At 29.2% G+C, this 22,441-nt stretch overlaps 1 protein-coding gene and 1 pseudogene across 4 annotated transcripts in view; both read left to right on the forward strand.

The window, feature by feature from the left end:
* The window catches only part of LOC145295976 (YTH domain-containing protein 1-like), an 87,396-nt gene that overhangs the window by 8,002 nt on the left and 56,953 nt on the right, over positions 1–22,441 (forward strand). For 3 of the 4 annotated variants that reach the window (XM_080141912.1, XM_080141910.1, XM_080141911.1), the window contains exons 2-4: positions 11,553–11,648; positions 18,655–18,855; positions 21,184–21,354. In XM_080141912.1, the coding sequence (XP_079998038.1) occupies positions 11,553–11,648; positions 18,655–18,855; positions 21,184–21,354 (468 nt within the window). The remainder of the gene's footprint in view (positions 1–11,552; positions 11,649–18,654; positions 18,856–21,183; positions 21,355–22,441) is intronic. The other variant, XM_080141913.1, reaches the window with a different exon arrangement.
* On the forward strand, positions 22,080–22,211 carry LOC145296488 (U2 spliceosomal RNA; annotated as a pseudogene).

Below are 22,441 nucleotides of genomic sequence, written 5' to 3' on the forward strand. Positions count from 1 at the left end.
GACATTAATTCTGGCGTTTATAAGTCACCGTAAGATAATCGCGAAAAAAAATCAGATTTCTCTCCATTTATTTGAACAGTCAATAAATCTGAGTTCGATTTTTTGAATCCTTGTTTAAGAAAAGTATTTTATTTAAAAAAGGACATGGAATATAAGTATAAATATCGATAAATTCTTAAACAATGGAAATACACATTAAATTTTATAGGTAAGTGATTTTTTGGAATTTATATTTTTTATAATCAAACTAAGTAAAATTTCGTTAATTTTCTTTAAATCTTTTTTTAAAGAAAACTGATTTAAAAAACAAAAAAAAAACAAATATTGCATAATTTGCAATTAAACTTTTTTTTTTTTAATTTGATCTTTGCTCCTTTAACTGAAAAAAAATTAGGGTTTGAATTACATTTTTCAAGTAGTTATAAGCTTCGAAAGATAGTAAGTTGATTTATTCAAGTTTATATACAGCATTTTTAATGGGCAATTCTGATACACCTAGCACACCGCCACTTTGCTTTTTTCAAATATACCAATTACACGTTTTTAAGTGAGTAAAACCACTAAAAAAATTTTGCAGATAGGTAGAAGAGTAACTTATTTTGCCTTTGGTAAAACTTATTTGTTATATATTTGATTTTTGACCACTTTTTTGAATCTGTGTATAGTAGCACAAACCCAATTTTCAAATACATCGGCAAACACTGTATGTTTGTCGAGCTGAATAAACATGTTATATTTAATAAAAAACACTAAAAACATGTCCAGTTAGGTAGAAAAGTAACTTATCTTGCCTTTGATAACATCTATTTGTTATATATGTTTCTTTGCCAACTTTTTTGAATCTATGTATACAGTAATACAAATCCATATATTTTTGCCTACAACCCCCACCTCTATTTTTATTTGTTACAAATATGCTTAAAATAATTAGCCAAAACTGAGCAAAATCTTGTGTTGTGGGAAGGGTGAGGATTGTAGATAACACAAACTAACCAACAAACAAAAAAAAAAAACTGTGCACGTATCAGATTTTAAGGTTGAAAATCCGAATTTTTAATGTTTTATTTTTCATCTTTTGTATTTTTGAAGTGTGAAATTCATTGAATATGTTAATAATTATTTTTCAGATTTGCAAAAAAAAAAAAAAAAAAAAAAAAATTATATTATTTCTGCGAAAAACACTACTTTTAAATATTTGAAAAATAAATTAATCATTTTCTTTTAGTGAGCCCAATATTGCTACTATACAATTAAATAGGAAATGCTTTGAGGAATCGATACCAAAAAAGGAAAAAATTTATAAATAACTGCGCATTTTGCTTAAAATATGATAATTTCTTTCAACAATTTCTTGTTTATTCACCTACGGTGGCCCAACCATGATAGAAGATGCAGTTGTTTTCAACACCTACGACGGCTAGTATTCCCAAAATGGTCATGCATCTGGTACTGGCCAGCGTCAGTGTTGCTTAACTTCTAGGGATTATGTAGGCAACAAATATCGCTTATGAAAAAAAGAATAAAACCCTTCACTTAATCGCCAAATCAAATTTTAGAAATACATGGCTAAATATAATTTATTTAGGCCCCCCGGCCTCCATACTTAATTTTGAACTATCATTAATTTTATATTTTTATTTCGCTGTGCAAATCTAGTGATATAAAAAGTTAGAATTATTTGAAATTCAGGTACTTATAATATTTTTGCATATTCTTACAGCAAATCATCCTAAGTCTTATTTAGACGACAAAAATTGACCAAAAAATTATGATTCAAGAACCTTTTTAAAAAATATTTTAATGTTTTAGCGATCGCAACAAAAATGACGGTGAATGATGTGGTTTTGGAAAGTTTTAAATTCCATTAAAAATAGTTTTATATTCTGCTTTACATTAAAAATAGTTTTATATTCAGGCTTTTGTCGTTGAGAAAAAAAAGTTGCTCAAGAATAATGAATTTTAATAGATTTAAAAAAAAAAACAAAAAAAAAAGCTTGTTTTTTTCTTTCACTTTTTGGTCGTGCCTATTTTTCAGTATACATTTCGAAATAACCCCAGATTGCTTGAGGGGGGTGGGGGGCACATGTTACAATCACTGTAGGGCTGAAGCTTACAACATAAAACTTTTGTTTTTGTTGTAATGACAAATCCATTTCATTCTAATTAAATAGAACTTGTCACTCATGTTTGTGTCTCTTTGCCGAAAAAAATGTGTTTTATCACTTTTCTCCGGTATTCAGTAATAAGCAGATTCATAATTTATTTTAGCTTCAAAATAATAAAAATGAACGAATATAATAATGACCGCGTTAGATACATTAATTTTTTTTAACCAGAAATTACTTTTGACAGATTCGAGGATTCAAAATCATCTTCGAACGTGACGACCTAAATACAGTTACCGTCTCCCCCCCCCCCTCACAATTTGGATGTATGTGATTTTCTTGCCTATATGTAACTTTGTAAAAAAAAAAAAAAAAATTCAATGCGTATTTTTGGTTTATACTTTGAATCGAATATTTAGTGCAAAATAAATAAATAAAATACAAAAATGCTAAAACGATTTTTCATAGACACATTTTGTTTGTTCGAAGTTCTCCACCCTGGTCGGGTAGGTCATGGCCTTCATATGGAGGCCAAATGAAGGTACATTTAACTAGTTTAAATAAATGGTAATGTTGACTTTGTTAAATTTATCGCCGTGCGAATTGGTTGTATTAAATTCTGAAGTAATTTTCAACTATTTAAACGTGTATTAAAAATAATTTAGGATTAAAGTTTAAAGAGTCACGTATACTTTTATTTATATCATTGTAGAGAATTTTTATTTTTTATTTTATTTTTTTATTTTTTTTATTAAAATGCGCATGTTTTTTTTTTAACAGGAGTAAGTTGAAAAATAAATGATCGAGTTTAAACAATTTAACACTTTGTCAGTAAATCTTGATTTTATTCTAAATAAAACTCAGGATTATATATATGAAAAAGAAAAGAGTTTTTAACAGTTTTGAAAAATACAACAAAGTATCGTCATTTGTTTTTTTTAATGTAAAAAAAAAAATGGTATTCGGTGAATTATGTTTATGAATTATCCAGCATTTTTTTTTTTTTATTATTATTGATAAAACGGATTTTCTGATTTTTTTTTTTTTTTTTCACTTCACTATTTTCTCAAGTGCGTGTGGCGCTCTCTTTAATTGGGTCATGTGAGATAGACTCGCTCTAAAACCTCGTTGGTTTTTTGATGGTGTGAGGGGGCGCTCCTTGTCGCAACAACATTGCAGATTTTACGGGGGGGGGGGGGGCTGCTGTTCAGTCTTTCCCCCTTTTTTTCCCCTACTCCCACTCACGCAAAAATGTCGGCTCATTTTAATAACTATAGCAGCAGCAGCACATCATCCTTCTTGATGATAGCATTTTGTTCAGGGGAGCCACGTGAAAGATTCTCAGTTTTATTTATTTAAATAATATTCATCCGCAACTGAACAAATAATTAAAGTTGGTCTGAAGTCTTTATTTTTTATTTTTAATTAAATTTTAAGAATTTGATTATTACATTAAACCTGAACCAAGTTATTGGATTAAAAAAATTTTAATGGATTTTTGACAGCTTAAATACTTCCATATTCCATTTAAATTTAGTAGGGTTATACCACGGTTACCGAGATATAGTGGCTTCGGTTATGCCGTGGCTACCGAGCTCGGTGGCCGTTGTTATACCCCCGGGCCCTCCACTCAGAAAAAAATTAAAAATCGCTGACATATTTAAAAATAAACCGAAATGTTGGATTTAATTTAATTACATTAATTTTAATGGGATTAAAAAATTTACTTTATTGCATTTTTTTTAAATTTAAATATTCTATTAATAAAAACAAAGTTTAATGCATAAAAAATGTTACATCGACACAAAAAAAATATGCACACGCAATAGATTAATAAATGTAAAAAGAAAAATGACGTTAAATTATTGGTAGATTTTTAAGGAAAATATCAACTTGGTAGGGCATTTTTTTATAGATTCAACTTGCACTGAAAGTCTCAATCTTATTGAAATAAAGTTTTATGAACGAATTTATTTGCTAGATGGAATTAAGCAAAAATAGTTTTATTAATTAAGCTTTTACTTATTAGACTTTAAATTGTGCTTGAAAACAAATCTATAGCAATTTTTTTTTGTCTGAGTGTGGCATTTTGATTTGCTCAAATTCTTTTTATTCTTAGAAAATGAGCAACTCGGCCAATATTGATTGTTTTTCTTCGTCTACATTACATCATAATCATACTAATAAATTAGTATTAAATGGAATTTTAGATTATTTGTAACTGGCTCTATTTTTCTGTATGTAATTATTGCCGGATGGCAATATGATTACACACGGACGAATATAATTAACAAGATGTTTGTTCACATTACCTTTAAATTTTTGTATCTTGATACAGTCGGAGATTCCAAAGACCAGCAGTTCAAGAGAATAAACTATTAGTTAAAAGCTTTCCTGCATTCTGGGAGCGTTTAGAGTAACATTGTAAGCAAATGCTAATCGGTGTGTGTGTGTGTGGGGGGGGTCTTTGGGTACTAGTGTCGCAAGTTCGTCTGAGTGTTATATTATCGGTCTATAAGGACTGCCAAAATTCACCACAGAATTACCCCACCCTATATGTAAAACACGATGTAACTTTATTATAAATTAATATTATCAGTATAACTTTGTACCATTTAAAAAGGCAAAATAAACCAGTAATAATGAAAAAAAATTTTCATTGAACGAAAATAATGAAATTGCCAGACGAAAATCGTATTTACATAATTGGCACTTTAAAATAACGTTCCCATGTAGTAGACATTCCGAACGTGAAAACAAATCTAGCAAAAATCAACTAATGGTCAGATTTTCGTGAAATTTTCGATATTTATCCATTTTAGAATGTAATTACATATAAAATGCAGTTTCCATAAAATATGAGGGGAAATATATTTTTAGTGCGTGTCCTCCCCCCATTTATTTTTTCGAAAATCTGCCAAAATATATTTAAATATATCGAAATTTCTATTTATTATGAAACATAGGCGTTCAAATAAGTAAAAATATTTATTTTTTAAAAGTTTAAATACACGTATTGAATAAAAAATTTACCTTGAAGTTGCAATTAAAAAAATATAAATTTAATGTTTTTTTGTTTTGTTTTTTTTTAATAGCGTTTTTTCGAATTAATATATACTATAATCAGGTGAATTGCCAAGAAAAAGAAACTTCGTAAACATTAATTAATTTTTAAAAGATTAAAACGATTAAAATTTCATTATTTCAAAATGTTCCGTTACAACATAGATTTTTAATTAATTGTTTAAATTTTTTTTTAATATTAAGTTTTTACATAAACATGGCTCTTGTCACCTATTTTATCGCCAGATTAAAACAGATTTGAAAATATTATTGCACAAATATTAAGCATTTTGTAGCCCCCCCTAGTATTTTGTTTGTCTCTTTTTACCGAACAAAATATGGAAGCCCGTAGGTAACCAAAAGAACATTCAGTAAAACCATATTTCATATTTAATATACAAATGTTTATAATATTATTAATCATTAAACTGTGTAAATCTTAAAACCTAACAAAATTATAACAGATTAATTATTAATTGCAGTTTGAAGAAGATAAACAAAGGTTTAAAAAAATCAAGTCGCTCCTGCTTTTCTATAGTTCGTATAGTTAACACAAGTCTGACGTCATGGGAACATGCGCTCCGTTTTTCACATTGTTTTGGGAATATCTATCGATCTATATATGTAACGTGTCTGCGTTGTCTCATATAGTGTGCGTGCATATATAATTTTATAGCTATTATCAGGTTAGTGGGTGCGAGTATATATGTGTCATTATAAATATAAACAACGGACTTTATAACTGTATAGCAGAATTTAAAAGTTTTTGACGCGAGAATAACATTAAGACAGTTCTTTTAACAAAACTTATGCATATATTTTCTTGTTTTAAGGTGCTGAGATAGGACACATAGCTTTTTTCTTTCTCTTTCTCTTTTACTATCTGCCAAAATTCTTCCCTTTTGAAGGAAAACATCAAGCATGTATTATATTTTTTATATATAACATTTATTTTACATCTCTGAGGTTTCTACGACTACATCTTCCTATGGTCATGTTCATCCAAAGTTTTCGAATGTGGAGACAATGTGCTCCTGTACTAACTTGTCGCTAGCCAGGACCCAACTCTTTCTTTCTTTGATTCTCTGACGTCATTACTCTGGTCACTTACTCGGTTCTATTTATTATTTCTAAAATTCCAAGCTTGTTTTGGAAATATTTAACATTTTATTCTAAAATACCTAATCTGTTTCAATGTTTTTTCTTTAATGAATATTTCACCTTCAAAATTATATATATATATATATATATATATCTCACTTAAGCGACTCAACAAAACACAGGAGTGCTAATATACAACGAGCACATTCCATTGAAGTGTTTGTAAAACGAGCTCTGGGATGCAGCATTGCAACAATGACAGGAACTGGAGCTTGGTTGATAGAGGGGCCTATTAGATTATAGATTCTTTTTTTGCAATCCTGTCTGTGAGAATGCAACAAGTAGTTTGTCAAATTCACTCTTTCAGACAAGGTTAAAAAAAAACAAAAAACCTTTAATCTAATAAGCCTCTGACTATCAACCCAGCTCCTCTGATCTTGAGCACGTAGTACAATGGGGAAAGGAGTGGCTGGTTACTTTTAATGCATCTAAAACCAAGCTTCTCTCTTTACATCATCAACATTCTAATCCACATTTGTCATCAATTGAAATGAATGGCTCTCGTCTTCAGGAGGCCTCAAGTTTTGACAAGCTTCTGGGCTTGACCATTACTCCTGATCTTAAATGGAACACGTACATCAAATCTGTTGCCAAGGCCGCTGGAAAAATGGTGGGATCTTTCTATCGATCCGGTAAATATCTCACTGCTGATGCTATTCTCTATCTATATAAGAGCCAGATACGTCCAAAGATGGAATACTGTTGCCACATCTGGGCAGGAGCTGCTAGAAAGGACTTGGCCTGCCTTGATAGAGTTCAAAATAGACTTCGTATCCTCGTAGGAGATGTCCTTTTCTCTTCGCTGCAACCTCTATCTCACAGAAGAGATGTTGCGAGTTTGTCTCTGATGTATCGTTATTTTCATGGAAAGTGTTCGACTGAGCTTCAATCTATGGTCCCCCCTCGCCAAACTTTCACAAGAAACACTCGTCTAACTGTAAACACTATCAATAATTCCCCCCACTCTTTATCTGTGCCTAAACCTAAACGTAGATTCCATGAACAAAGCTTCTTAGAACTGCACGCCTGTGGAATTGTCTTCCGTTTTCCTGCTTTCCGGCTGACTACAATATGGTTGTGTTCAAGTCTAAAGTAAATAAGTTCTTGATGAGCCGTTCCATATAAGTTATCAAATTTACCAAATTTTCATTACTAATGATTACTATATTGTCCAATGTCTACTGTACACTCTTTAACCCTTATCCTTGAGTGGCCTCTGGACTTTGATAATGTGGTGATGCTTATGTAAAAAAAAAAAAAGCTCTAAATTTATGCAGCAACTCAGATGTGGCAATAATACTCCATGAACGTGAGCAAATGGTGACTTTGTATGGATATAGTATTTTCATTTATCTTTAAATATTGTAAAAAAAAAAAAAAAAAAAAAAAAAAAAAAACTGAGCATGGCCAAAAGTTAGTGTTTTTACATTCATAACAGGAAATTAAAAACTAGTAAAACAAACTCAACATAATTGTGCTGTATTGTCAAGAATGGGCAAAAAAAATGTAGTGCTGGCTAGGTAAGAAACTGGCTCAACACTATCGGAGTGTACACTTGCAACAACTTTCTTGCCTTGATAGAGCAGAAAATCTACTTTGAGATCTACTGAAGGATGATCTCTTTTGGTTACAGAAAAGATGTTGCTAGTTTTTCTCTGCTTGTTATTTTCAGAGCAGGTGCTGAACTGAGCACGGATCTCTGGTTCTTTCTCCTCCCCTATAAAAAAAAATTCCCATTAAAAACTGTTACAGCCATTACAAAAAACTTTTTCTACCTCTCTGTCTCTGCTGACTACAACATATTTTCAAGGCCAATGTTAAATACTTTTCAAATTTTCTGTTAAAGTAAATTTTTTTTTTAATTCTGCCCATATCACCCATCACTTAGAATCATTTCAGATAATCTCATTAACCTTTATCCTTGAATGGCCTTTAACCTTGATAACTGGTAGCTCATTATTTTTACACTACACTCACAAGAAGGGTTATCTTTTTAAATTACTGGAAATTTATTAAAGTAAATTTTTTTTCAAATATGTCCAGGTTCCTGTAATTATAACTTGTCTGTAGACCGATGTCTGATTTCAATATGTCAATTATCCCATGTAAGTAAATAGGGTTAGTCTGTCTCTATTTGGTGAAAAGTTAATTCGGTTGTTTAATGGTTTATCTTACTATATAATATGAAATCTGTAAATTTAATGCAAATCAAAATTATTTGAATGGGAGGGGGCATCTTATCCCCACCTGCCCTACCTCTCTCTAAAATCATCAAAATTTATGCAGACCTAACTATTACATGTCAAGTAACCTGTTGATTTAAAGCATATTGTTTTTTTTTTTTTTTTTACAAATATATTGACCGTTGAAATCTGGTGTGTGGACAAACTCACACACTAGACCAGGGTTTCCCAAACTTCAGGACACCATGTAGCCCCTGAGAGCAGGGCAAAGGTTTTTCACAGAACACTAACACGATAATTTCTAAAATAAATATGAAAAATATGAATTTCAAATTGTAATTAATACTTATTTATTAGTTGTTCCCGTTCATGATTTTATTGTTTTTGATTAATCAAAAATTGTTGCATTTAATTTTTACTTTTTCTGAACCATCCTGAAACTCTTTGTAGTTATGTATTATATCTTTTTCCAGTAAAAAAGATCAATAATTAAATGTATCCATTTAATTTTTCCATATAAAGCATTTGGTCCTTTTGAAGAAAGGGCTTGCCTCACTCACGGAGTCCAAGGGTTCTGTGGAGTCCATTTTAGGAAACCTTGCACTAGACTATCAATGACCCAATGGATCGCAACCATCACCGCAATTTGCTTCATTTTGATTTCATTTGAAAATTCATGTCCTGACATATCTATTAAGAAAATCTTCTTGTATAACTAAAAATAATAAGTCTCTTCTACTAATGAATATTGGAATGTTTGGAAAATTCATTTGATGAAAGAACAAGGGAATACAAAATTCATAAGCCGCATTTTTCATGTTTGCTTGAAACAGTTAGTTTCGAATGCTGCTATTCATTCTCATTGCAATGTCTTCTCTGCCACAAACTTTCCTCATGAGACATCTTTGTTGGTTTGGCCATGCTCTTCGCTGTCATTCAGATTTCATTCACAAAACAATCGATTCCGCTCTTTCTCAGGTTTAGAAAGAAAAACGTAGCCAGCTAAAAATGTAACTCAATATGGTGAAACAGGATGCCCAGCTGATCTTTTGTCCTTGCCTTTATGGAGTTTGCCGCTGGAATAAAAATTGACTAACGTTTGTATATGCTTCTGCAATGAACCGTCATGTCTGGTCAACATTCATTTGGAACACCCTAAATTCTATGAATAGAGCCAATCCAACTCCTCCAGGGTGAATGCTGGAGCAAATACACGTACAAATTCAATGGATAATATAAAGTGACTTGTTTTATTATTGTACAAATGTATTTGTGTACAAACACTATTTAGACTTTAAATAAGTCATTCTTTCTCGAAATGCTCAGACATTAAGAAATATTAGTTGAATCAACAGAAATTATATAAATTGCTAAGAGATGGATGACTTGTTCAGTTATAAATTACAGTTAATTTAATGAATTTCTTAACCCTCAGGTGCTGTATTTCATGCTGTGCCCCTTTGGAAAAGAATAGCCTAGTGGTGCCCATTCCTTTCCAGGCTTCAGAGTACATACAACACCTTGTATTATCAAATAGTTACTCATTTTAGTACTGACTAGGCTTGGCATTGCTGTAGTGATTTAACAGGAATCAATGTGTCAACATGATCATGCCGTAACATGTATTTTCTGTCAAAATATATAGGAAAAAAGCCTTTGAGAAACCTTAATAAACTCATTATTATAATATAGGAAACGTTCAGTAAATTTTCAACTTTAAAACAGTTGACATACTTTTGTAATTAATCAAGTAATTAATCATCAAAATTGTTTTGATATTAAAAATGGGTTTCTGGGTTTCTGTCATATGTAAATTCTATGAATATTGTGTCATGTTTTATTTAACAATGGGTCAGTTTTTCACTGGAATATATTCCCCATATTTTATGGGTTTTATTTTAAACAAGCAATACATGTGTATCACCCCTTTTCCCTCCAATGCTATTACTATGCATTGAATAACATAAACAGAATATTAAATCATGACTGTGATTTAGGACAAAACTAAATTAGTCGAATCTTTGCATATTGTGGGGACAGGTAGATCTTTTATCAATCAGTTGAGTATCATTTTCAGCACTTTGATCTGCAAACCTTTCCTTGGATTACCAGCAATTGAATCATGTGGACAGGCTAATGTATCATTGTACATATTTTTTTGAAAATGTTCACTTATTGGGGGTGGGGGATAATTTCCTTAGCATCAGTAATATTTTTTGGGGGGGGGGGGATCAAGAATGGAATTTTAGATATTTGTAGAGTTTTTCTGTGTTCCTCTCTTTATATGAGGTTAGATATGTTTAAATATTTGTATGTTCAGGTTTCATTCCTGAACTAATTTACTGATCATTATGAATTTTAGAACACAGTTGCTGGACATAACTATTGGTAAAGTAGGCTTTATTTAGTTTTATGTAAAAGTGGAAACCTTTGTGAAAATTCAGATACCTCCATTTCTTGTGAAATTTTTAACAATAGGTATTAGACTAATAGATTAATAAATATTCCCAAAATTTCAATTTCTTTGGGGTATTTTCAAGGGTTTTTATGAGGTGAATACAACTTCCCATTTGAAAATCCCAATATACCAAATTTGTATTGAATTTAATTCAATTATTAAACACCAATTAATCAAAGTTGCCTAAATTTAAATTTCTTAAGACCTCTTAAGCTTAAATTTTAGACATTTTCTAGAATCAAAATCGTGTAATAAATTTGGATCAAAATTAGAATAAGGATTCTAGATATGTTTTAGAAGGTTTAGGTTTATATCTTGATTTCAATCTTTGTAAGGGAACATAGAATTGTTCTGTTCAGTGGATTTTCTCCATCTTTAAATGGGCATTTTGTCTTTATTTTTTTTAAACAAGGAATCAATTTTGAGAGTCCAAACATTAGTGGAATTTAACAAAAACCTGAGCTAAAATGAGAAAAAACGCGGCCTCTTAATTTCTTTGATATGCTGTGTATTTTTTGCTCTTATTTGACATTTTATAAGCTTGTATTTTTATCTTTATTTTATATCTCCTCTTCATTTTAGGAAATGATTCGGTGGTGAATGTGTTGGATGACATTCTTGATACCAATGCAGGAGATGATGATCTCAGTGTGGAAATAGCAGCAGAAGGCAAAATGGGTAAATTTACCAATTTCTAAAATTATTCTAATGCTATCTATAAGGTTACACTATTAATCACAATGACATTAAAACTATATCTTTTCCTATATGAAAAAAAAAAAAAAAAAAAAACTTTGTATTTCTAATATACTAAGCATGTCCATGCAAAGGCTTAACTAATTTTCATGCTTATTTACAAAATGACATCTCATTAATTTACTATTCCTTATTAGTGTTTTCTAATTCAATGACTATTTTCATTTTACAGAATTTACACGTTTTTTTACATAATGTATAAAAAATTATTTTTTGTAGAAAGCATTTTTGTAACTATTTTCGGGTCAACTTTTGGGAATTTGTATTTGTGCCATACAATCATATTTGAGGTCAAGAAATTTCTTTGGTTACTTTACTTTCTTGGCCAACATTGAGACACCAGTGCATTAGTTAATCTATGTATTAGTAAACATAATCACTACCATTTATATCTATCTAATATCAAGTACATATACAAAACCTTTACATTTGATCATTCAGTCGAAGCTAATGGCAGACCTACATCCAAACTGAATAGGTAGGTAGTGTCATCCCCATGTATATTAGGAAACAACAGAATGGCACTTCAGAAATAAAACTATGTGAAAGGAGGACTCTTAGGCAATGCTGAGAAAGTACAGCTAATAATTAATTAAAACTAAACCAAGACTACTAAAAATGGAAAGGAAGACTAAAATCTGACCATAACTGATCCTATTTACTTGCCTATCCATGGGGACAGAGTTAAACACATGTTTGGCTTTTAATGCTAGAAAATTCAGTTCCTCCTAAATTAGGACAAATTGTCTTGGTCTAAAATAACAAATCTTTGAATTATCTATTTGCAAAAAAATATAATAAAATTACATTTCGAACAAATTAGGTACAAGGCCATTTAAAAGTGTGAAGGAATGAGTGTCTAGTTGGTCATCCTTTGTCACTTTATCTAAGAATCATCAATCGCCATAATACCACATTTACTCCAGGGGTTGACTTTCTTAAAATTCTAAATTGATTAAAAAATTTTATTGAAAATACCATTTTAATCTTAGCCAAAAATATTCTTTTTTATAGTGAATAAGTTATTTCTTTCAATAAATACTTTTTAATACTTTAAATTTGATTTAAAGCAAAAAATATTTCAAAATAATTAAATGCCTGGGATAAACCGACATAAAAACTGAAACATAAAAACAATTACTATTACTTTGCTCATATTTTTTGTATAAGTTTTCACAACCTAAATAATAACATTTAATATTTTTTTGTTTACTTGAACATAAACATATTCTAAATACAATTGTAAATTGTTTGAAGACCTTTTACTATTAAAAAAAGAATTTGATCCTACAAGGTTAAATCACTTCATACACGGATGCATTTGCTCTATAAGCATTAAACTGAAATATTTCAAATTAAAAAATATTTTAAACAAATAATAATCCTTAAAGATTTTTTTTTATAAGTTCCTTTATGAAAACTGCTCTCAGTTTTGGTGAATGAATTTACTGAAAAAGTTAGCATTGCTTTTTTTGTCCCTGATTTCAAATAATGGAAATAGCTTTTTAATTTTTATTACCTATTCTGTCAACACAGATCTAATTATGTGTTACTCTTTTTTTATATTGAACAAGTGGCTTTTAGTATTAATTTTTGTCATTGAACCTCATTAAAAGACGATTTTTATGTTATGTCTGTTTAGAAAACTAATGGATGTGAAAACATTTTTAACTATAACAATATATTACTGCTGGCAAAAATATACATTTGCATTTTTTTATAAAATTTCTCTATTTATGAATTAAAAATAAGCTCAAATCTAAGACACCAGTTTTATTTCATAGTCAAACTCAAACTTCAGAGATCATACCACAAATTAAATTTTGATTTTTTTTATATTAATATAAGGAAATAAAAATTATGAAATCACTTAAAATGAATAATTATTAAATCTTTCTGACTAGAAGAGAAACTATTTTCTTACTGTATACTCAGTTAAAAAAAAATTCTTTTCAGTGGAAGACTAAAATTTGGCTGTTTATTATTTGCCACTAGATCAAGAAATGTTACTTCCTGTGCTTCTATAAAATGGCTACAATCAGAAATTTCACTAAGAATGAGAGAAAAATTTGGTTAATGTAGGAAGATGGGGTCCCAAAATCCAGCCTCATTCTGGGTTTGAGGAAAAGTGGGTCACATGGTACTCTGTCACTGGTGTTGAGGAAGGACTAACCCCTTTGAATAAAGTGCGGAGTTGTTTACTTTGAACGAAAAAAAACTCTGAAAAGGTGTAATATGCAACAAATAAATGCTACCAAATTTTTTTTTTTTTTTTTTTTTAAAACCAATTTCAATAATTAAAGAAACAGTTCAAAGAATTTTCAACCATTTATTACTATAGACAGCATTTTAAAATTACAAACTTTTAAAATTAAAACTAAAATGGTAATTAGAATTTTTAAAAATTAAACAGTTCAAAGAATTAGTTTTTTGTTTTTTTTTAATAAATTGACAAATTAGTCACATAGGTCTTTCTGTTCTTAATATATTCTTCTCCCCTAAGAATGTTTTCGCCTTGTTATAACTACTTAAAAATTTGCTCATACTGTTTATATCCATGTTCAATGGGTTAATGTTTCTCCGCATTTATTTGAAGGGGTTAGGTTCTCCTCGACACCGGTGACAAAGTACCACATGACCCTCCTTTTCCCAAACTCAAAACAGATTTTGGAACCCCAGCGAGAATTCAATGGATAATGTGGCCAAAACTATAGGTTGTTTTCAATTAGCAGTATAATATAAAATGTGATGCAAGTTGAAAATAGAAAGCTTACAGAATAGACCAAGGAAACCTTAAAATTAAAAACTTTTTAAGCAATATAACTTTCAAATGAAAAATGGGAATTTGTAACAAAACTATGATTAAGTGTTAAAAATGCTTGTTCTGTTAATAAACTGAAAATGTTTTAATTACAGTAATTCAGAATGTTTAAAATAGTATATTTGGATAATAACCAACAAAAGTTGATTTGGTGCCCTGCAGTTCAACACTGTAATTTATTAAAGTTTAGTTGGGACCTATTGAACTCCTCTATCTATTCAAATCCCTTGCATTCCAAGTAGTCGTTACATTAAGCTTCAATGAATTGTAAAAGAAATGTTTAAGTAACTCCTTATAATTTATACAAGTTAAAACAAGATTTGTTGGTTTCATATGGAGTAAATCTATAAGCAATTAAAGGCTGGGTTTGATTTGTCAAATCAAATTTGGTATATTATACTATAAGTTAGAAAAGCATTTCATCTAAGGCATGAAAATTGTTAAAATGTTTTTACTATAAGCTTTAAAAATAAAGGTACAAGATTCAATTTGAAATTTATTTATCTTCAAAGTGTACTTTTATAAATTTTACAAAGTAAGGTATAAAAATTTAATTTAAATTGAATCAAAAAATTACCTTGGATTTATTTTATGTAATGTACATTCTGTTGCACTTTAAAAAAAATCATTGAAAATTTTATATCTATATCATTAATTGCTAAATGAAAGATGTCTTTAAATTGCAACAAAATGTACATTTACATAAAATAAATTCAAGGTAATTTTTTTATTTAAATTACATTTTTATACCTTACTTTGTAAAATTTATAAAAGTGCACTTTGAAGATAAATAAATTTCAAATTGAATCTTGTACCTTTATTTTTAAAGCCTATAGTAAAAACATTTTGTTTAACAATTTTCATGCCTTGGATGAAATGCTTTTCTAACTTGTATCTTATCTTTTTAAGCTTATATTTTAAAACTCTCCTTCTCTCCATTTCAGTTTGTATTTCTCTTCACACTACAACTCATTTTTTCAACCCCTTCTTTGTATTATTATAGGTCTGAATATTCTGTTTCAGTTTGTATTTCTCCTCACACCACAAGTCATTTTTTGCAACCCCCCCCTCTTTGTAATACAGGTCTGAAAAATCTGAATTTTTTTAACAAAAACTTTAAAATAACTTTTTAGATTAAATTTTTAAAAACTTCTTTCAGAATAGAAAATCTTTAAAATTTAATAAGGAACATATTTCATATGTTTCATTAACAAATATTCAGTACATAACGAAAAATAGAGATGAAAATTTCAAAAGGACTGTATAACTGGTTACGATCAATAGTAGTCCTCGCCAGCGAAAGTCTTTATTATTTAAAACATTTTGTGTCCTTCTTTCGCGTGAGGACTAATTAGACTAAATTTAAAATACAAGTAAAATGTGTTGGTAAAGTTTGTACATACACATACCAAAGATTATACCTATCAATTTGTAATTTTGATAGTGTAGAGAAGAACCTACTCCCAAAAATATGCAGAATGTAATAGTTGTCTCCACACCATACTTTATTTCAATATTAGTTTTATTGTTGGAGCGGGGGGGGGGTCAATTTTTTATAGTAAAAATACTTGTGCATGTTTAATAATTATTTTTTTGAAAAATAAAAACTTTACAAAGAAATTCATCAAATTGCTCTTTCAATTAATAAAGTCATTTTGTTATTTGAATCATTAATGACATGAATACATTTACAGACTTTTTATTGTATATTTGAAACAATATATTGCTAACATTGCCTGTATTCTACATCACATCAACATTTCTCTTCATAATCACATTTATTGATCATAAAAATATAGTTACTGATTTTTCTTAAATTATATGGTTTAATATTTTTTTGTTATATTCACCTATCACAACACCCATATGTTAGGAAAAAATTTGTGTGCGTGATTCAGGCAAACTGTCATTGAATTTAAACAAGTTTTTGTTCTGATTCTTAATCAGTGGTAGTGTTGTTCTCTTGAAAATTGAGATTGGTATCTAAACTAATCTGTGTTCTGTTTGGTGAATACATTAAATTTAAGATGCTGATATTTTCTTGAATTAATCAATATTTGATTTATTCTTAATTCCTAAGATTGCATCCAACTTCAATTCAAGGTACTTTATTTATAAAAATAAAGCATTTAAAATTAAGTTTTACTATTTAAAAGACATTTTAATTGAATCAGTTTTTACCACTGATCTGCATCAGTGATAAAAACTGTTTGTTCTATATACATTATCACTCTGCAAGATATTAAATGATTTAAATATAATTGTGTGTGTGTGTGTGTGTGTGTATATATATATATATATATATATATATATATATATATATAGTTTCTATCCTTATTAATATTTGTTTTGATTTTTAAGTAATCCACATTTCATTGCAAAATTATATTATGGGTTTTAGTGATAGGAATAATTATATATTTAAAAGCTAATTCGTTTTTGGTAATTGTTACTGAAGTTGGTAATATAGAAACTCAATTTGGATTTCAGGAATTTGAAAATCCCCAGTTTTTAACTAAGAAACACCCTTCCACAAGTATATATTAATATATGCTATTATATATGGCATTTTAATTTTCAAGAAGATGGAAGTTTTGTTTTTGTTGTGAAAAAAATCTAAAGAATTCGATTTAGAAAGAAAAGAGTGATACATGAAAAATCTGAATTTGTCATTTTGTTGTGCTAGTTTTTTTTTTTTTTAAATTGTGTATCGCTTTTCTTTTCTTTTTTTTTAGTCCATCTAATGCCCTTAGTGTCATCACATAATTTCATGGCATTCTTCATTTTTACATTGCCTCCTATTAATATACAAATACTTGCTATGATCAGGAGCATTTATGTGTACAACTTTTATCGCAGATTATGTGTATAAAGCTGAAAGAAAAAGTTTTAACTTAAGTTCTGAATGTTAGTCTTTCACTATCTAAAGTGTTTCCAGTTCAAGCCATCATCAACACTGATATGAGACAAATTTTATAAAATGCTCAGCTAAATTCTATGGCGTTTCTTCTAATACCGAATGTTATTGCAACATGTTTGATGACATCACAATCTAGCTAATCATTTTGATTTCGAGTAGGGTTTGCAAGACTGCTTTTTACGTCTACATTTTCACAGCAAAGCGGTTCTTCTTAGTATGACTTTGGTGAGGTTAGTGTTATGCAAAACGTTCATCCTGCTGGATAAACCATTGCAGAAGTATAGATGTCTTAAATTGCAAGAAGGTTCACTGACCATGGAGAACATGGAAGCAACTGATAAGACAAAATTGTTAGTGAAATTGTGAAACAGCTGAACTGGAGAATGAGTTTGCATAGTATCAAAAAACATCTGAACCTTGAACCAGGGTTGGGGAGGGGAAGCAATGTTAAATGAATAGAAGTTTACCGTTTAAATATTTTTCATATTTTGTCACTGTATGTAGTTGAAAAAAAAAATTACTTAAATATCCTCTGAAATACTTGTTTTTATTTAGCGATGGATTTTAAACATAAGTATTTGTATATTAATAGGAGGCAATGTAAATGCTTTAGTTTCAGCAAACTTTGGATTAATTTTTATTTTTTAAATTTCATAAAGACGGTAAAATCTGGAACGTCTTTCTTACTGCATCAATTGTTTCTGACCTAAGGCGGTATTTTATTTGAATATATTAAATAACTTCATAAAAGTAAATTTACTTGCAGAAAAGTTTCAAAATGTGTGTTCATAAAGTAATATCTTTTTCTCTCTCTGATTTAGAGATAAGTTTTCAAAAAAAGTTGGGGTGCAGTTTCATGGGAAAGCAAACTGAAATTTAAAGGCTGAGGAATATGAGAAATAAAATAAAATGCTACTAAGACTAAAATGATTATCAGCAATTGGAGTATCAAAAAACCCTAGAAAGAAACCAGTTTGCCTAATCAATCTGTAGAAATAGGATTCTTTTTTCTGAATTCTCTGATTATCTTTAGAGCCAAAATTGTTGTTGGATAGCAGTCTTTTTTTCTTTTTTTTTATATTTACTGAACAAAATCATTCTTTTATTAAATCTTAAAGGCCTCTACAAAAATAATATTTAAGAAATAAAGCCCAAACCATTGATTTTTTTTTTTTTTTTTTTTTCAGAACATGCAATGCTTGCGAAACAGAAAAGTAGTGTCTCTTCAAGTAAGTCTTCATCCAAAGCAAAACCCTTGGTTGCTAAAAGCAAAGGAATGGGCAAATCTGTTGGTGGTGGTGGCAGCGCTTTAGTATCTGTTAAAACTGATAATGGCAAAGTAAAAGAATCCAGATCTAGAGTACAAAGCAAATCAGTTGAGGACAAAGGTTGGTTCATTTTAGTCTCATGTGCCATGCATATCTATTTTAACCATTCTAATATTGTGATATTTTGTTTCAGTTGAAAGTTTCTTCTTTGAACAAGATTTATGCAACCAGTCAATAAGATTTTTTTTTTTTTTTTTTCTGAATTATCAGTGAACTTTTTTTTTTTTTTTTAATAATTGTATAATGTGGATCTTAAGTGATCTCGGGAAGATTAAATCTGGGCAATACAGGTGCATGCATGCACAACAGGAGACTTTGATGGTGTGGCCACATTAAAAGAATGGATAGGAGTTTTTAGGTTAGATGTAGAATAGTTAAGGTAGTAGGTCCAGTTTACACGGAAAAGGCCAAGGTAAACCTAGATTTGCAAGAGATAAAAATGTGTACAGAGATGTTTGGGAGTTAATTTTTCAAAAGCCATCCAACGCATGCCTATAAAAAAAATCCTGTTTAATTCATTAGTCTCTTATAGATGTCAGTTTCTGTTTTTTGGTTGAAGTTTTTTACTCTTTCAATTTCAGAATTCGTCTTTTTCTAAACAAAATAACAGGTTGAATTCTACCAAATGGCTACAGCTTTATCTTTTTATTTTATTTATTTTTTTTTTTTTGCTATTTTGTTTTATTTTTTATTTTTCTCTATTTCTCTTCCTCTCTCCGTCTTGTCTTGCCTTTCTTTTCATTCTAATGACAGTTTTCTCTAAAAATGTTGAGTGAAGACTAAAACTTCAAATAATTCATGGTGGTAGGGGATTTAGATAATTTGTTTCATCAAAGAATACCCCCCCCCATCGACTAATCATGTCTGTCATATCAACATGAGAATATCTTGAGAATCCAAATTGAGATTATTTTTGTTTACTTTCCACAAGCTTTAAAATGTATAAATTATATTAGATTATATTAAAGGTTATTTTTACATTATTTCAGAGTTAATATTTGTGTTTCATAAATAAAATTATATAATCCCTTAACTGCGAGTAACATCATCTTAAAATAAGTTTATGGGGATATACGGAATACATGCCACATCACCCCTACCTCTTATAGTTACAGGTGTAAATTATCATAGCACACTCATTTGCTTTAAAAAAAAAAAAAGAAAGTTAAATAACGTAAAAATTAAGGAGTTCACTTACATCAGACTAGTGGCCAAGTTACCTTATTTGTAAGCATTGTTGATAATTTTATTCTAAAAGCAGTCATTGAAAATCTGTAGTGTTTAAAAAAAAAAAAAAATTATATATATATTTTTATAAGCTTTTAAATTTTATTTCCATCAAAAAATTTATTTAGAACATCATTAAATTATTTCTTTATAGGTAAAATAATAAATTTACTGTTGTAAACTTTAATCGAAGCTTTCTTAGTCTCTTTACAATGGAGAAATTTACTGGTACATAGATTATGAATGCAATGTTTCAAGCTTTGGTTTTTATTTAGAATTCAACTTAATTAAAAAAACAGGAGAACTTGTGTTGGTATACATACTTGTCACAGAATGAAGACGTCATATTCCAAAAATCACAAATTGGTCAAGTAGTTTATTTTTTATTTCTTTAACTAAGAAAATTAAAATTTACAATTTTTAGCACTTAATAAATTAAGAACAAAATCTCAAATTATCGCCCTTCAATTTTAACATATTCTAAAATAACATAGCGACTTTCATCTCGCTCATCTTAAAATTTGATTTTCATAGTTAAAAAAAACAAAAAAAAACCTACATAAATTTATATTTTTGGAATTTGAAATTTTCATTCTATAATGGGTACATACATAAAGATTTTTCTGATTTGTTTTAAGTTGAATTCTAGATAAGAACTGAAGATTTTAACCTTTTCATTTGCCGATATGTTACTATAAAGGAATGAAAGATGGCTTAATCAAGACCTTCATAATCGGATTTCTTTTCTTGCACTAGAAATTTATTAGCAAGACAGCGCTAAAAACAACTAAATCTACAAAAGTTGATAGTTTTTTCTTTTAGAGGGAACAAATGATTTAATCGGGCTTAAAATAGCACTAATATATAACATTTTAAGAATGGTCGAATTTCAGAAATAATGGTAAACTGAATTTATATGAACATTTTTATTTTCTGATGAAGATGATTTTTATCTTGTTTATTTAAATTACATATTGTGAGATTGAAGTCTTATTTTTATTAGAAGTAAGATTGCTTAAAATGAGATGCCCATAGAGGTATAATAAATTAGTTATATAAATATAAATTGATTATACATTTGTCAAATATTTGACATCAAATGCTTGTAATTTTAAAATGAAAATGTGTATTTTTTTACCCTTACATTTTCTTTGTCAACAGACCCTAAAAGTAACAAGAATTTGAAAAAGGTACCCGTAAGAAAGGAAACGAAAAAAGTTACGAAAAAGCCTGAAAAACCTCACAAAGAAATTTTACAATTAAGAGAAAATGAAGAGCTTGAAGATTTAGAAGAAGATGATTATACACTTGATCTTGACAAAGATGCAGAAGGTATGTAAAGCAATTAAAGATTATTAAAAAAACATCTTTGCTTTTTTTCAACATGTTTATAAATCTATACATTATTAAATCTCTGAGGAGTTGATTATCTTGTCATTGTGCACATTTCATCTGTTCAAGAATGTTTTAGATGGTGGGCAAATAAGGTAAATAGTGGGAGAAATTAACCCATTAGATCCCACTGTTCTATAAATAGGATGCCAAATAATTTCTTTATAAGATATATATAACATAATATATAATAGTACTGCTTACTGCATAATTACATTGACAAAAGGATAGAATTCATCTATATTAATCAACTTCTGAGAGTTGATGGAACTTTCTTAATTCTTATGAAATTTTGCTAAAATTGTACTTGTTCAAGGATATATGGACTTATATAAATGTGTTGAAATAGTAAGCTACTTACTTATTGCCAAAAGTGCAATGTAACTCTTTGTATGAACTGCTTTGCTCCTTGCCATAATGTGTAAAACTTATCTTGATTTCTGAAGTATATCACATGTACTCAGTGTCTTATTTATAGGAGTCAATATTTTGCTTTGTAAATAAAATAACTTTTTCCTTTCAATTTGTCTATTTTAACCCATTTTTAGTCATGTGCAAGCAACTCTATAAGTCGGTCCGTCGGTCTGTCCGTAACACTTTTGTGCTTGGCCTTTTTTGGTTAAGATTAAAGGTCTGTTGTTGATAGATGCTGTTCTTAGCTTTTTAAGCTTTCTTGGCCTTTTGGCCAAGATCAAAGTCTAGTATCTGTTCTTGTTACATGCTGTACTTATGTTTGTAACTTTGTGATATAAAGTGAGGGACCACTTTTCTGTATTAATGTAAAATGATCACCCACTTTACAACCAGTCAGTCTTAAAGCCATTCAAGTCATTCTCCAGATCATTCAAGTTGTTTTTAAAGGATCCCAGTTATTTTTTAAGCATTCAAGTCATTCTTAAGATCATTCAATTCATCCTTGTTCATTAAGATCATTCTAAGTCATTTACTTTTTATTTAAGTCATTTTAGTTAATTTAAGAATTTCATGTCAATCCTACATTCACGCATTCAATCGTTACACGAGAGCA

Source organism: Euprymna scolopes, chromosome 16 (genome assembly GCF_053919585.1).
Source record: "Euprymna scolopes isolate OS-2025 chromosome 16, ASM5391958v1, whole genome shotgun sequence".
NCBI classification, from domain to species: Eukaryota; Metazoa; Mollusca; class Cephalopoda; order Sepiida; family Sepiolidae; genus Euprymna; species Euprymna scolopes.